Source organism: Palaemon carinicauda, chromosome 15 (genome assembly GCF_036898095.1).
Source record: "Palaemon carinicauda isolate YSFRI2023 chromosome 15, ASM3689809v2, whole genome shotgun sequence".
Classification (NCBI taxonomy): Eukaryota; Metazoa; Arthropoda; class Malacostraca; order Decapoda; family Palaemonidae; genus Palaemon; species Palaemon carinicauda.
This window is the reverse complement of record NC_090739.1, coordinates 7,239,032-7,257,442: the sequence shown is the minus strand read 5'-3', so window position 1 is coordinate 7,257,442 and position 18,411 is coordinate 7,239,032. Positions and strand designations below refer to the sequence as shown.

Genomic DNA, 18,411 nt, shown 5'->3' with positions numbered 1-18,411 from the left:
ATTCAATGATTAATCCATAATAATCAAACAAAAAAGAAAAAAAATCTCAGGGTTAGTTATTAGTTATTATTGTTTTGCCTGTTCTAAGGGTTAATCATATGCGATATAAAAGTACTGTACAATGCTTAAGGGTAAAATATTTTGTCTATTCTTGTTTCTTTCTATAGGTTTTTATGGAGAAAATATTACAAGGGTGTAATCTGTATCACTATAAGGCCAAATCTATTATAGAATTTGTTTACGAGTACATGGGAAACTTTAATTCTAATTCTTTTCTGGACATCAGATGATACCAAGGTTTACTATAAACAGGTTATAATGGTTTATATACATGAGACAATGATTTTTTTGTACATTTCATCACCTATGTTCTATGTAAAATTTTAAGAAATTCCAGGTACTTCCCATATCTAAAAAAAAAAATACAACTAACATTCTCCATAAACATATTCTTAACATTATTGAAATTTACCATGTAAATATTTATATAAGTATTTTTACGTACTGAAAAAAAGCTAGCGATAGTGGTAAACTACGAGCTGAACTAATACATTAGCACTCTTATTTTGTAACTCTTAATGTATGAAGATGCATTTCATACAAAAATATCAATAAACATAATCCAATGCCCACAATTACTTCAAAGAACTAATTGGCTGAGGAATCTATATAATTGCTTAAAAGTTTCAACACTAATCTATCGTTTGTATTTCTTACAGAATTATCCTTATGTACTTTATGAAAAAGTGAGTGTGTGTGTGTGTAGTTGTACAGCTTGTGTTCTCTTCAATAGGAATGAATAATAGAAAATTTGCCAGATCAGTGATACTGCATTTACCACTTCCCTTGATCCTTTTTGTTGGAGTAGCCAAGTGGAAATGGAGTCCTGCAATCTGTGGTTCCAGTGTTCACGCTGCTCTCATGGCATGGTAGTTTTCATTATTGTCCACAACTTTACCATACTTCTAAGCTAAGAATAAGGTTGAAGGGGGGGGAGGGTTGCAAAGGTCTACCTACTGAGTTATCAGTAGCCATTGCCTAGTCCACTCTGAACGTAACTTCAGTGGGAAGGTGTCTTGGGAGCTGATCAATTGTGTGTATTTTTAGTTTCTAGAACACTGTGTGAAAGTGCAAAGACTTGTCCCTCATCTCTGCAAGTCAGGAATAAACCTTCAAACAAAGTTGTGTATCTTTTTCTTATGGGTACGGTTTCAGCCTTTAATTTACTCTATGGTGGCCACGTATAAATCAAAATATCTCTTCTCATGTATACTTTGTCGAAGTCCATAATCCTCAGATTGTAAGATGAATTTATTTTTTATTTTATTCCATTGCCAAGTTTTGGAACTCTCATCTTACTTTGCTCTATCTAAATATCTTTACTCCTTTGAGAGGCAGGACTATGGCTCGTTTGGGATAAAGCCCCCCATACATTTTCTTTTCCTTTCCTTTGTCTCATTTTCTTTAGTTTTGGGATAGGTAACAACATAGGTTGGTATATTTAATATCTTTTTAGTGTTTCTAAAAGTGGTACAAATTTGACATTTGTATATGATCTGTATTGGCCTGGAGGAGACTAAATTTTCCAGTCTCCCTTTACTTGATATGTACAGTTAGAATCAAAAGAACGCCGACACTCAGGGGAAATCTTTCGTCAGATGTCTCCAGTGTTCCCATGACAAAACAGACAACGAGTTGCTCCTCTTACTACTGCTACGAAATGGGCGGAGCCTTCTCCAACCTTGGTAAATCAAAGACAGTAAACGGCTGTCTTTGTTAGCGGAAGCATTGAAATGAGAGAGAGAGAGAGAGAGAGAGAGAGAGAGAGAGAGAGAGAGAGAGAGAGAGAGAGAGAGATCAAATGGTTTGAGCTTACTCTAGTTAGTGAAGTAATGTAACAGCACATAAACTCCTTTTTAGACATTTATGCATATCAAAATATTGTTTGTCATTATTATACAATGTTTCCAATAGAAATGATTGTATTATGCTCCCAAAAGCTTATTGTTATTTTTCAGATGATAGATTGACTGCTAAAATCTACTTACAGTTTATAGATATTCATTGAATATAACATTTCGTAGTATGTGAGGATACTTTATTGTAAAATATTTCCCAAATTATTCAGATTCAGGGGTATGTGCCGTTTCAGTTTTTAGACCCTAAGCCACTTTCCCTTTATTCATCATTTATTTTACATTCCCATTATTGAGCTTTGTCATCTCACCGTCTGCTATCTTGGCCTTGAATGATTAGCATTGCCATTTGAACTAAAATCTTAAACATATATAGTAAAATCTTTACTACATTGCTAATTCAATCTTTATCGTAAGTGCTTTATTCACTTGATAATTATCGAAACTAAATGGCAAAATTGGAGATAGTTATTACAGGATATAAATAACGGGATTATTTTGTTAGAATCAAATGCTTATCCAAATAATGGGTTATTTCGGGGGAAAATAACTATAATTGCTTTTGGGTGAGTGGAGGATTTGCTTCCTTAAGGATCCGTATACAAACATTTGTCCGGCTGCATATAGTTTGATCATTATATTTTATACTCATCTATATACCTTAAATGTTCTGTAGGAATATTTAACCAGTTGGTTTAAAATCGACTAAGATATTTTCGTTAACTGGAATGATAGAGGAATGGGATATTTATTGTATAAAAAAATCTTAGGGGCACCACTTATTCATGGAAGTATGCTTCACAATGCAATTTTCTTTTACTTCGATGGAGATTGTAAAAACTAAGATAGAGGAAAATTAAATACAGATCTACAAATGCCTTATTCCGGAATCCAGCTAATGAATATCTCGTCTTGGTGTCACACAAATATCAAATAGTTCCAAGTTGGAATGGTCAAGTGAAGGTGTTTCTGCTGCCGCTTGGGAGAGATTTCTTTTATGGAGGCACAGAGAGGAGATAAGAACCAAAGTTGACGCCCTAAGACGAGCACCGAGGCAGAAGGGCATTCATTTTAATAAATAAATGAATAAATAATGATAGAAAGAAACACAAGTATTAAATAATGAATCAGGGGATAGAGGAAGAAGCTCAGGAAATAAAATCTAAAGAATGAGAGAAAATATTTAGCAATCCATGAGTATTGCTCCTCAGCTGTATGAGTTATTGATTAAAAGGACAATCAAACTTTTATTTCCGAGATATTTTAATATTTGGTTTTTCCTTTCCCCTACTCACGGCACCAGCTGTAGAAATTGTGGTTTAACTAATACCCTGATAGGCTGAGGAGCTGGTATGGATAGCTTTTGCTCGAACAACCCGAACTAGAGCTTCACGGATAGTAATGCATTTTTCGCTTGTTAAGCGCGCATCTACCTTGCGTAATTTACCCAGTCAAGGGACCTATATCTAGCACCCCATAGCTGGGCTAATTCGGGCACTTGATCACTGTAAATAAGGACTTTATCATACATAGCTAAGCCTATTTGAATCAAGATTTTAAGACCTTTGTGCATGAAACTGATAAGAAGTTGGTTTGATCTCAAAGCTGTTTAATTTCTCAAGATAAAGCTACTAGCAGTTATATAATAATTGATAACTTACAATCAGGGTATTAGAATGGGGAATCATTTCGTGCTTATGTCATCTATTCGTGTATATTTTCAGGAAAAATTATAGGAGAATTCATTTTGGGAAAATAGGTATATCATAGTTTCATGACAAAATTTCTGAAAATTATGTCGTTTTGAGATTATGATTTGTCAATAAAACCAATTTTTTAAACCCTTTGCCAGAATGTGATAGCGTCCTCATCTACCTCAGTATAAGTTATTTTCGATACGAAATAATAAATTCCGATTGTATTCAAGATGCTTTGCAGTCATCAGTATCTATTATATCTATCATCGATTATCTATTATGCAAAGTTAATACTTAAATTTCGTTACTTATCGACCTTCCATCAACAGCAGCTATCTTATTCTACTGCTGCTATCTTTTACAAATCAACTAATAATGAATTAGGTTACCCAAATTTACTAGAACATTGACGGTTATCAAATAAATCTCAGGCAATGATACGATATCTTACAGGCTGTATCATGAGTCTACAAGCAACCTGTCTCCACAACCCATAAAACAGAAATGACTTTCCTATTTGCTCAGTGTCGGAATGGCCGGGGGAGGGGGGTTGAAGGAGAAACCTCCCCCCCCCACTTCCCTGGAAAGTGTCTACTTGGTCCCTCTTACGAAAAAAGTAGCAATTGAAAAATAATAGTATATATATATATATATATATATATATATATATATATATATATATATATATATATATATATATATGTACATATAGGCTATATATCTGTGTGTGTGTGTTTTGTATTTGTATTGAAAAGTTGAGACGTCAAATGATTATACAGAATTGAAATATGGCAACTCGATTTGTAACATTTGTATACTTTTGCTAACAAAGACGGCCCTTTACTGTCTGATTCGCTAAGGTTTGAGAATGCTCCGCCCATTTCGTAAAAGTTGTAAGAAGAGCAACTCCTTGTCCGTTTTGTCATGGGAACACTAGAGACATCTGACGAAAGATTTCCCCTGAGTGTCGGCGTTCTTTTGATTCTAACTGTACTGGAGAGTTATTGCTGCACAATGGAAAATTAAAGGCATCCTCACACAAGGACTTTAAAAGGAGGAAGAGAAGCTCTTTCACCAAAATTGGCTCATTATTTGGTAAAGGGAAGGAGGGGTTAAGGCTTTAATCACACATCACATAGCTCACAGCTAAGGGCTTATGGAAATAGTGAGCGAGGTGGCAGGAAAAAAAGTTGTAAATTAAGCTTCCCAGGTGCTTTTCAAGAATTGGATCATGGTCCTGACAAAAGGAACACTCCTTAAATCCTCTTACCTTGATGCTGTAAGGAGTGTTAGGGTCACCAATCAAGAATGCTTTTTGATGCTAATCTTCCCGAGATTCTTTTACAACAGTTAAACATAATACATATGGCATGAGTTGGTTGATCCTGTCTTCTTCCTGGTTGTCTCACTCCTGGACACCATCCTCATTAACTGTATTGAAATCAACACATGGAGACATCTGGGTGACCATTCTCCAAAACTCATTAAAGCCACTCCTCAAAATCTTTAATACACCAGGACATAAATGGGTCACTGCCTACCATGTTATCTAAATGTAGATGGTTATGTTAGAAATATTTCTTGCATGTTTTTTGAATGCTAATGGTTTTTTATTTATTCATCTTTCAAACTAGTATATTAAAAAATATTTTGTACTAAGTATCTAAGTCATACATGATGTAGATGATGACTTGAAGCTATGACTGCACCTTAGTTCACTGTGCAGAAGTGTTGTTTAAGGGGGCAAAACAAAAATGTTATTTCAATCACTCAGGAGTTTGAAAAGGAATCCTGAAGGTGATATTTTCCTTATGGTTAAATTGACTGGAAAAGAAAGTAGCACTCTCAACTTAGATTTAAAAGAAACATTAACAAGTATCACAAGTATTAACACTGTTTGTTCTTAAAAGGCATACAAACCATTATCCTTTAATTAGAGATTGATTCAGCGTGAACTGGAGACGGTTGTTAGAATTGGTTAACAGGCTGCTGTCAATTACAGTAGCGTGTGGAGTACCTCCAATGTTCGCCTCACACCTTTTGAGGCTGGAAACTCTTCACCTACTGTATCTCCATGCAGACCACTGACGATGAGTTTGACCTAAGGAGGTCATAGGCTTCCTTAGGTCTTTCAGATAGGCCTTCCATGACTTTGATGAGGGAGCTTCTAGCCAAGGCTACTTCTCTCCATTTCCCCCAGGGCCGGAGTCCACAGGGATTCTGATGACGCGTCCTGATAAACCCTCGGTCCTGGGTGACGTGTGAGGGTACTTGGGATCTGGATGTCCTGCACACATCGGATCATGGCCCAGTGCCTACAGAGACAGACTACCCTGAGTCAGACAGTTCCCTTGTGAAGGTCCCTGCCCTTATCCATAAGTGCAATGGGCTGGGAGAGGTGACCTTAGCACCTCCTTTGTGGAGAAACTGGTCATTAATCAGCACTTTGGAGTTGCCATGGTTGGATCTGGTTGATTTGGTCCTGGATCAAGTTGATGATTAGATCTGCGGATCTGAGAACTCACTCCCGAGTCCAGTTGGTCAAATAAGTACAATCTGTGCTATCATATATCAAACAGGGAGACTTCATGGTTTTGGTGGACCCAAGTACCCGCTTCTACCTCTAGAGTATGGCGTGTCAGTTCATGATTCTGTGCTTTGGACTGTGCACGGCTCCCTAGGTGTTCACTTGGGTGTTCACCTTGGTAGCTGCTTGGGCTCACTCGCAAGGGATACATCCGCTGATAGATCTGATTAATTGGTTGATTGTGGTCTCCTTGGAGAGGCAGTTGCTACAGGAAAGGATTGAGAATAAATTCTTGCATATTTCCTTGACCTGAGGATTTTGGTATACTGGGAGAGGTCGAATCTCATACCTAAGCAGAGGTTGAAGTACTTGGGCTTAATGATAGACAAGGCAGCAGCAAAAGTCTTTCCATCCGACAATCGCATCAGCAGGTTCAGGGAGGTTGCGCGACCATTCCTCTCCAAGACAGAAGTACCAGCTCAGCCACCTTTCCTCAGCAATGCTCGTTCCTCCACCAGAGGTCCATTCAGTGGTTTCTGAAGGATCAGTGGTTTCTGAAGGATCACTGGTCAGCCGACAGTGATCCCCCTCTTCCATCCTGTTCCAATGAGACTGAGGTCTGGGTCAATCTTGTTTTGAGACTTGACGATGGCAACCTTACCATGGGAGTCCCACTTGATTATCCACCTCTAGATATACTTCTGTTCTCAGCTCAGCCACCTTTCCTCGGAAATGCTCGTTCCTCCACCAGAGGTCCATTCAGTGGTTTCTGAAGGATCACTGGTATGCCGACAGGGATCCCCCTCTTCCATCCTGTTCCAATGAGACGGAAGTCTGGGTCACTCTTGTTTTGAGACTTGACGATGGCAACCTTACCATGGGAGTCCCACTTGATTATCCACCTCTAGGTATACGTCTGCTCTCAGATGCATACAGGAAGGGGTGGGGATCACATCTAGGCAACCTGGTTGACTGGTCTCAAGGCGACAGGGATCTGCACATCAATTTTCTCAAAATGCAAGCAGTATTTTTAGTGCTGCAAGCTTCCCAATAATGTTTAAAGCACTCGGTAGTGTTGTTGAGAAACAAAACCACGTACATCAACAAACAGGTGGGTACAGTCTCGTGTCCTCTCTGCAAGCTGATGAAGCAAATACACATCTGGGAGATATTTCACGCCATAGTGTTGTCAGCTAAGTACATTCCGGGGGAATAGGAATGTACTGGCAGACACACTCAGTTACCAGGGCCAGGTTGTAGGATTGGAGCTGTCCCTACATCCTTGTGTAGTGTAGAGGCTTCTTGCCCTCTGGGGGCAGACCTGTTTGTCACTTAGCAAAACAGAAAGTTCCCTTTGTTTTGCTCTCTCATTCCAATCCCACAGGGATCACCTGGACATATATACAGCTTCCCTCTGTTCAGCCTAATCCTGTCGTTAATGAACAATGCTGATTATGCCAGGACTCAGGATGACCCTGGTGGGTCCTAGATGGCCTTATTTCATGCTGAGTATTACCCCAATTTGTTAGCTCTTCTGGTCAAGGTCCCAAGAGAACTAACCCTTTGGCCTACGCTACTCTGCCAGAGGTATCTCCAGTCAGTGAAGTCATTAGATCTTCACGGAATAAGGCCATCCAGCATTCTCTCCGAGAGGAAGGCTTTTCGCAAGGCACTACACAGATGTCTGGATACCTACGACAGTTCTCTGCAGCTGTCTACCAGGGTAAGAGGGCAATCTTCTGCAAATGGTATCGTAGAAGGGACACTTCTCTGGTTAAAGTTACTCAGCTCAGATCGCGGATTTCCTCATCTTCCTTCACCAAAGGAAGCCCCTCTCAATCAAGGCTGTCAAAGGCTACCGCTCAGCATTAGGTATGTGGTTTATCAACTTAAAGGTGTAGATCTCTTCACTTCCTGGGAGTTGACTATGCTCATGAGGAACTTGAGAGCATTCTTGCCCATCCAGGGATCTCATGGGCTCAGAGTGGGATGTGACCCTTTTCCTCAAAGCCCTTACATGTACTTCGTATGAGCCTTTGCGGAGGTCATCAGACAGGACTCTCTCTCAAGACTATGTTTTTTCTAGCATTAGCATTGGCAAAGACAGCAGGAGGGTTGCATGAACTCTCTTATTTAGTCACCCAAGCTGTGAAGGGGAAGAAGGTCTCCTTCAGTTTTGTGCCAGAGTTCATGGCCAAGACTCAGAACCTGGCTGCACTTAACCACAAGTTTGAGACCTTCTTCATTCCTTCTCTCCTTGAGGTAACAGGTGGTGATTGACAGATCATGGACTCTCTTATTTAGTAATCCAAGCTGTGAGGGGGAAGAAGGTCGCCTTCAGTTTTGTGCCAGAGATCAATGCCAAGACTCAGAACCTGGCTCTGCTTAACCGCAGGTTTGAGACCTTCTCCATTCCCTCTCTCCTTGAGGTGACGGGTAGTGATCGAGAGATGTTTATGTGTCCTGTGAGGGCCTTGCGGTGCTATCTGAAAAAGACCCGACACCTCAAGCCTGACTGACAGAGACTCTTTGTTAGAACTGGCAAGACCACAAAAGAAGTGTCAAGGAACACAGTTTCTTTCTGGCTTGGTGAAATGATCCACAAGGCATATGCCTTGGCTGATGAAAGGGTTGAGGTGCCAACCAGTACTAGAGCTCACGAAGTCAGGGGTGCAGGTCCCGCCTTAGCTTTCAAAAGAAACCTGTCAGTGGGCTGGGTGATGAATGCAGGAGAATAGAAGAGTCAGATCCCCTTTACGGCCTTCTATCTACGGAAGTATACCCACAACTCCTGTGACACCTTTGTGCTTGGTCCTGTGGTGGTTGCTCAAGTAGCTGAGTAACCAGACTAGCTCCTACTAAGGACAAGATATATCTTGTTTACGGTAACATGTAGATGTAAGTCTGAAATGAATAGTAAAATGACTGGATCTTCTTCCTTTTTCTTCCCACCCTCTCGGGGAAAGGCGGTCAAATCATAATGTGCTGGATGGGATGCTGGTAAGTTGCACTTTGGGGCTCCATTCTTTAAATCTAAAGAAGTATCTCCCCCATCCTCCCTAAATGACGGGGAGGATGGTCAAATTTTATGCCAACTCATCAATCATCATACAGGTACTGTATGTGATTTCAAACTGATATCCCCTTCAGGGGAAGGGTTTATTTATTTTAGTCGAGTACATGCATCCATGTACAAGCCAGGCTGTATCAGTCTTCATCTCTATGAAAGACAGTTAGGAGGTTGTTGGAGTCACCGCTTTGCTCCCATATAGGAACAAGCAGTTGATACTTTCCGGGAAGAAAATGAACCATTCAGTTTGGTTCTCGGGACTTCCAACCCAACACAGGATGATGGTTTGTATGCCGTGAAGGAACAAATCACAGAATTTTAAAGTGACTTGTATTTTTCCTAGTTATATAAAACTGAGTCCTTTAATCTAACATCCCTCCTCAACTCCTTTTCTCAGTCCTGGGCCAAAAGGTCAAAAGTGTACTGTTCCAGCCACACCCTCCATCAGCTGGCTAACCACTCGTTAACCAATTCCAACAACCGTCTCCAGCTTGTGTTGAATCAATCTCCCTAATTAAAGAACTTAGGTTTGTATAGCTAGGAAAAATACAAAGTAATTTTTAAAATTTGTGATCTATAAAGCAATTTAGTGAGAGAAATAATATTAAGGTTTAAGCTAGAAAGTCTTATCAGCAATGCCTCCTAATGCTGTATGTCCTAATGACATATCTCCTGGTGCAAATTCTTTAAGATGCCTATCACTAGGAATAAATTAGTTTTTTAGCAGTTCAAAACACCCTAATGTACAAACCCTCATCCATATTAATCTCCTTTGTGCAAGACATGAACTTTCACATTCATTTATATTGTACCGTATTGTTTTTGGTGTTAGCTGCAGGTTATACAGACACAGATTCATATTAATCTTTTAGTCAATATGAGGAAGTCATGAACTTCTCAATTACTTTTCTTTTTTATAGTTACTTAATATTCTTAGATCTCGGAGTCACCAGTTTTGTCATAATTTCATTCAGTGGATCCTTTGTGAAATTGATACTAATGGTTGCATTAAGGGCCATATCCTGTACGAGAAACGTTTCTTAAACTTTTACCGCTTACTTAACAGAACTTGACAATCACTTTGACACCACAATTCAAACAATCTGATCATCATTGGAATAATTGTAAATGATCATCATATTTCATTATGCTACTGTTTTGATCTACTCTCTAACTATTGTAACAGACTAAAGAACTACCCTTAATCTTGCAAGAGGCAGGATCTAAATGAAAACCCATTATGTAGCTAATAACATAAATTTGTTTCAAATATTTTTTGAAACAATGACATACTTATATGGTAGTTATAAGTTTCATAAACATTCAAGCAGAAGCATCATCATCTAGTATTAGAGTACAGTATGATGCAGTAAAGAAATTACAATCAAGGTACAAGTCTATTTAATTATGTCATGCAATAAACTTTGAGAGGGAGAGTGATGATAACATGGAAATCTGTTTTCTATAATTATTATTATTATTATTAAATGCTAAGCAACAACCCTAGTTGGAAAAGCAGGATGCTTTAAGCCCAGGGGCCCCAATAGGGAAAATAGCCCAGTGAGGAAAGGAAACAAGGAAAAATGAAATATTTTAAAGAATAGTAACAACATTAAAATAAATATTTCCTATATAATCTATAAAAACTTTAACAAAACAAGAAGAATAGAAAGTAGATAGAATAGTGTGCCCAAGTGTAGCACTACAAAAGACTGGTACTGTATATTGTAAATTACCACAATTTTTAAAGTAAATGTAAGCAATATCACTCTATAAATTAGGTAACAGCTGATTAACACTATCAAACATAAAATAAAGTACAAAACAAAAAATGAAATCTTTAATTATAATGTTCTTGCACTTCTAGCTTTCAATTTTTAAAGGGATGTTCCTGCCAGAGGTGAAGGCATATGTTGGAAGCTTGAATTCTCAAACTGTAAGTTTTGAAGGGTTTAATTTATTGTGTGTCAGCAGGGGAGGGCAGTGATTTGTAAACCCAATAGCATTAAGTATCAATCTGTCAATATTTTGCTTATGAAATATGAACCTATGATATTAAGGAAAATCTAGATTTAAGGGTGAACTGTGTAACTGTAACATTATATAATAAACTTTTTAATGCAAGAGTTTTTACTTATATTTCAATTGAGAATTTAATGATTTTTTCATTAGTGATCAATGCTATTGTGATGTAATGTTTAAAAAGAAATTTATCAATGTCCACTACATTTTTATCAAGTACAGTATAATTATTTTGATCACAAAAGGGAATCAATATGATGACAAATATCCATTTGCATAATATTAAGCATTATAGTATGAAAAATAAAATAAACTTGCATTAAAACATATTATGTTTTGGATCAAAAGGGTAGAATAACAAGAACATTATGTTTTTCTTGAATACTTCAAGTTGTTTTATTGGTTTGATTTTATTGCAATATGGAGTGTGAGTTTTTCTTTATTTACTACGCAGAAATTGTGTTCAGGTAAGGCTCTTTGCCATTCTTTTTAATAATCATGTAGGGCCATTTTACACATCAAAACATAAAACACACACATATTTTATGGCGTTCCATTGATGTGGGATCCGTCCCATTCCATCCATCAACAATGGTTGATCTACTACAATATAGTATAATGAATTCTAGTATAAAAAGATTCACTTCATTATATATACACTACAACTTCTTAGAGTGATAACACTTTTTACACTGACTTTTATTTTTTCTAAATGCAAGCTAGTTATTACGTATCAGAAATATAAGTCCTAAGAATACGTATATGCCTTAAACAACATTGCTTATGGTTTATTGTCTTCCAACTTGAGTATGGATTGTCCAAACGATTGATGAATAAATAAAAAAAAAGATCTTTTTCTTACCTTAATACCTTTGGTATCTTCCTCATCAAATGAACCAATGTCAAAAGCATCTGCAGCATTAACCTCGCCTCGAGGAGGAATTAACGGTGGCTGGTATTTCTGAAGGTATACTTGTTGCCAATCCATTCCACCAAAAAATGGATGTTCCTTCACCTCATCAGCCCTGTTGATACAATAGAGTATTTCATCCCCAATTACATCAAGATATAAACATGAAAGTTTTACACACCGGAGGGCAAACATATACGTTAACATTTTTCTGCATTTCAAAACAAATTCAAAATGATTCATATAGATTCTATAAGGCAGAGGTTACTGGAGTATCAATATGTTTTCATTGCAAGTATATATCATAAAGTTTAAATAAGAAATCATGTATGAAAAAATGTACATACAGTATCTCCGATTATCCTCAAATTAAGATATCATGGCACTATTCTATGAAAAATACTTGCAGATTGGAAATGAGTAAAAAAAAAAAACAGTAAGAAAATATATATGAATAAACCATAAACATGAGATTAGTGCCTCGGAATTTATTCACAGTATCAAACATTTTTTAACAATTTTGTTTCTTCATTGACTGGATCTCTTCCTTCACAAATGCTCTACTTATGCTAATCTTGATGATCGGGCCAATTTCAGTCCATAATTTCCTATGGACTGCAGTGATTAGCAAACTCACCCCATATGCAGTCTTTTTTTTTTTTTTTTTTTTTGGCTAGCATCATTACTATTATCATTGCAATATTTACGTGATCTCAAATGTTCCCCGACTCTCTAAACAGTTTACGAACTCACTATGCGACCTAAATAACGTTGTTTCTTAAGTGGATCTTAAACTAGGTGTCCATTGTTGCCTGGTAAATAATGCTGCCTAATCTGCCCTTAACTCAAAACTTCTGAAGATCATAACTCTCTTCTCATGTACATGATTTCCCTTCAGATATTTAGTAACCTTTCATAGAATCTAGTTTTCACTTGATTATCGACATAAGCCATTTCATAAAATCACCATCATCTAGATATGGATGTACATCAACTTTCCTTTCGCCTAAAACATCCTTTGAAGAATACTTTCTAAGCAGCAGGATATGGCAAACAAATATATATATATATATATATATATATATATATATATATATATATATATATATATATATATATATATATATATATATATATTATATATATATATATATATATATATATATATATATATATATATATATATATATATATATATATATATATATACAGTATATGTATGTATATATATATATATATATATATATATATATATATATATATATATATATATATATATATATATATATATATATATATATTCATATACCAAGGCACTTCCCCCAATTTTGGGAGGTAGCCGACATCAACAAATGAAACAAAAACAAAAAGGGGACCTCTACTCTCTACGTTTCTCCCAGTCTGACAAGGGACTCAACCGAGTTCAGCTGGTACTGCTAGGGTATTCATAAAGTTGCACTATAACACTTTTCTCAATTTCAATATATATATATATTAAAATTGAGAAAAATGTTATACTGCAAATTTATGAATAATTAATATTAGACTATAATAATTTCAGAGATATTTCATATAACTGGTATTGTGACTAGGATATAATTTCAAATTTTATAGCTATATTTTGCATGAATTCCATACAGCATCTTTAATAGTTTTACTGTCTATACAAAATGTTCTTGTACAGACTACACATGAAACTCCTTATGTAACATTACTGTTTATTCTTTTACTTACAATTAAGTAAACGTGGATTATAACCGAGAGTAAAAATAACTTAAATGTCAGAGAAAGAGAGAATGCAAATGAATAGCGTAATATTTATTGTATAGTTGTATTCAATATCTTACCCTCTTCCTCTACAACCCAATCTTTTGTCGACATCTCTGTGGAGAAGACCCTCTAGAAGACCACGAAGATCTTGAGAAAATGTATCTGGAAGTTCAACGTTCTGCAAAAAAAAAAAAAAAAAAAAAAAAACACTTCGTTAGTATTTTAAATTTTTTTTTATCATAAAAGTTGAAGTTTTTTTTTTATGATATAATCACACCACTAATGCTAAATACCTCCTGATATCACTAACCCCCTACAGAGGGATCTAGAATGAGATAACTTTTTTTGGGTAGTGAAAGTGTGATTCAAAAGAAGTTGTATACTTCCATAGGTATTTATTTTGGGATAAATGGTAGAGACGACAGAATGAAGGGAGAGATGTATCATACCAGTGACAGATGCTAAGGAGGCAATAAAAGCTTTCAATGTTTCATGAAGAAGATAACATATAAATTGCCTTTGAATAATTCATGATGAGGAGAGTGTATACGAAAGACGAAGGATAGTATGATTGTAAAATAGGTTAAAAAAAATCATACCAAAGAGAAATTAGGTGGAATCTGCTAATGTGAACCATTCACATAGTTAAAGTGGATTATACAGAAATGAGAAGTATAAGTCAAGGAAATTTAGATGGGCTACAAAGGTTAAGATTGGCGAAAAGATAGCTTGGTACCTTAAAAACTCCACTCATCAGGCACCTCAGGGTATTTTGTAAAATTACTGAACTTTAAAAATCTAAAGATAAACACTTATAAACTATTCAAATCATGACTTAAAGACAGTAATCCACTACACAGTAATTCTAAATAAAGTTTATTCACATCTTACCATAGTTAAAGTCATTCGGTCTATTTCATGTTTGTCTCGAGTTTTATGTTGCCTGAAAGGTGAGTGGCCTTTGAGCAACTTGTATAACATACAACCAAAGGAGAACCAATCCGCTGAGCTGTCATATGCAGTTCCTTTACTCAACACTTCTGGGGCCATATATCCATGAGTACCTCTGGAATGACATTTCATGAAAGTTAGAAAAAACAATATACATGGGAAATATAAGATAATTGAAACTAATATCAAACTTGATTAACCCTTTTACCCACAAAGGACGTACTCGTACGTTTCACAAAAGCCATCCCTTTACCCCCATGGACGTACCGGTACGTCCTTGCAAAAAAATGCTATAAATTTTTTTTTTCATATTTTTGATAATTTTTTTTAGAAAATTCAGGCATTTTCCAAGAGAATGAGAACAACCTGACCTCTCTATGACAAAAATTAAGGCTGTTAGATGAATTTAAAAAAAATATACTGCAAAATGTGCTGGGAAAAAAATAACCCCTTGGGGGTTAAGGGTTGGAAATTTCCAAATAGCCTGGGGGTAAAAGGGTTAATCTGTTGATGCAATCTGATTGGTGTAATAGGTATGTAGTATTCTAATATATCAAAAAATTTGACAAATAGTTAGCAGTAAGAAAAACAACTTACACTGATGCATGAGGTTTCTTTTTAGAGAAGTCGCACGCTAATCCTAAATCTGATATCCTTACGTGACCATGCTCATCTAGGAGGATATTTGCAGGTTTAAGATCGCGATACACTATAAACCGACGATGCATGTGTTCTAGGCCTGAAATCATAAAATAGAGATTGAATTAAAATAAAATATTGGACTTCATGACAACTTCTATCTGCATTTTTTCATTTGCTGCTTTCCCTATCTACTGACGGTTGTGCAATTACGGCGTGGATAATGTATATGGACGCTTAGATAATAAACAGTTCTGAGCACTAATTCATAAACTACTGTTCTTGAAATATTCTATTTTGGTTGTATTTTATTTCCTAAATTCCTTTCCTCACAGCTATTTTTCCCTGTTGGAGCCACTGGCCTTATAGCAACTTGCTTTTCCAACTTAGGATGTAGAATAATAATAATAATGATAATCCATCTCATAAAGAACTGTATTACAACATTGCATATCTTTCTTGATAAATAAATAACTATGACAGAGACCATTAGCATTTCATTGCAACATTTAACCAGAAAACCTATGATTCACTTTTGGGACGGATTGCAATATTTCAAACACAACTATTATGAATAATTTATGAGTTTGTGCTTTTGATATGAAGTGAGAAAATAAAATGAGATAGTATTTAAAACATCCCTGACTGGCTTGGAAAACAATCCAATGTCTTAACATTTTTCCATATACCTGAACGATGAATGCCTTGGGTAAGTGACCGATTTTGTCAATACCCCCAAAATAAATTATAAGATAGATTAACTTGGTAATACCACAAAATAGATTACAGGATAGATTATTAGTGAAGACATCATTACCCAGATTAATTATGAATATTATTATTTTTATTATTACTAGCCATGCTACAACTGTAGTTGGAAAAGCAAGATGCTATAAGCCCAAGGGCTCCAATAGGGAAAATAGCCCAGTGAAGAAAGGAAATAAGGAAATAAATAAATGATGAGAGCAAATTGACAATAATAGTTAATAAATCAATGATAATATACTTTCTCCTGTTTTCTAACAGATTGATTGATTGATTGATTTGAAGTTCTCTGGCATCTTGTTTTCTAACAGATTGATTGATTGATTTGAAGTTCTCTGGCATCTTGTTTTCTAACAGATGGATTGATTGATTTGAAGTTCCCTGGCATTTTGTTTTCTAAAAGATTGATTGATTGATTTGAAGTTCTCTGGCATCTTGTTTTCTAACAGATTGATTGATTGATTTGAAGTCCTCTGGCATCTTGTTTTCTAACAGATTGATTGATTGATTTGAAGTTCTCTGGCATCTTGTTTTCTAACAGATTGATTGATTGATTTGAAGTTCTCTGGCATCTTGTTTTCTAACAGATTGATTGATTGATTTGAAGTTCTCTGGCATCTTGTTGTCTAACAGACTGATTGATTGATTTGAAGTTCTCTGACATCTTGTTTTCTAACAGATTGATTGATTGATTTGAAGTTCTCTGTCATCTTGTTTTCTAACAGATTGATTGGAAGTTCTCTGGCATCTTGTTTTCTAACAGATTGATTGATTGATTTGAAGTTCTCTGGCATCTTGTTTTCTAACAGATTACATATTGTGCCCCTACAAATAAGCATCTCCAATAAAAAAAAAAAGTGACCCAGTCCCAACGCTTACCTAGAATAACTTCAGCAGCATAGAATCTCATCTCCTGGTCGTTAAAGACACCATGTTGAGACAAGTGATAGTGCAGGTCTCCTCCATTCATGAGATCAAGAATGAAACATAGTTTGTCCGGCGTGTGGAAGGCATAGGTCATACATACAATAAATGGACAATCCACCTGAAAAAAGTCATCATGGATAGAATAATAGCTTATTATTATACATATAATAAATGGACAATTCACTTGTAAAAATAGGGTTATCATGGCTAAAAATTAGTAATAACTAATTATCATACAATAAATGGACAATTCACTTGTAAAAATAGGGTTATCATGGCCAAAAATTAGTAATAACTAATTATCATACAATAAATGGACAATTCACTTGTAAAAATAGGGTTATCATGGCCAAAAATTAGTGATAACTAATTATACAATAAATGGACAATTCAGTTGTACAAAAAAAAGTTGTAATAAAAATAACAATTTATATGAAAATCCTCAGGGAAAACTATATATTATATCTTCTAATAATTCTAAGAGATAAAATAACCAAGTGTCCTAAAACATCTATAAAAGGTTCTTTAATAAATATCAAACAACATAGAACAATGGTACTTACTCCTGTACTGACTAGAGATAGCATAATACGTTCGTTCAGGGCTAACGTTTCTCCCTGCTTCATCTTGATACGTTTTTTGTCAAGACATTTCATGGCATACATTTTACCGGTGTCCGCTTTACGACATCCATAGACCTCTCCAAACCCACCTCGACCTATGATCCGGTGCACACTGAAGTCATTCATTGTTAACTGAAAAAAAGAAGGAAAAAAAACATGTAAACATCAGAAATATTTATTTTAGTATAGCATCAAACGTAACGGAAAACTAAAAAAAAGGCAATGTTCATTTGGATTCTGTCTATTAATTGCCCGATTCACTTAAACTCCCAATCTTTACCTCCGCCAACGAAGTTGGGAGGAGGTTATGTTTTAGCCCCTGTTTGTCTGCTTGTTTGTTTTTGAACAACTTCCTGGTCACAATTTTACTCATAGAGTAGGGAAACTTTCAGGGATTAATTACTATGCTGAGACATGGAAGTAATTCAATTTTGATAGTCCGAGGTCAAAGGTCAAGGTCGAGCAAAAGGTCGACTGAATTAAACATAACCTTAACCACAAGTTCACACATGGTTGCCACACACACTTCAAGTATGCCTACGGTCTAAACTGATTCTGAGCAAGGCAAGGTGGTCTCGAGATATAAGCTGCCAT

At 35.9% G+C, this 18,411-nt stretch overlaps 1 protein-coding gene across 1 annotated transcript in view; it reads right to left on the bottom strand.

Annotated features, from left to right (window-relative positions):
* The window catches only part of Gprk1 (G protein-coupled receptor kinase 1), a 133,518-nt gene that overhangs the window by 24,525 nt on the left and 90,582 nt on the right, over nt 1-18,411 (bottom strand). Inside the window, exons 7-12 of the mRNA XM_068388777.1 lie at nt 17,758-17,949; nt 17,147-17,312; nt 15,461-15,602; nt 14,804-14,978; nt 13,990-14,090; nt 12,095-12,257 (exon numbers count right to left, since the gene is read on the bottom strand). Of these exons, the coding sequence (XP_068244878.1) occupies nt 12,095-12,257; nt 13,990-14,090; nt 14,804-14,978; nt 15,461-15,602; nt 17,147-17,312; nt 17,758-17,949 (939 nt within the window). The remainder of the gene's footprint in view (nt 1-12,094; nt 12,258-13,989; nt 14,091-14,803; nt 14,979-15,460; nt 15,603-17,146; nt 17,313-17,757; nt 17,950-18,411) is intronic.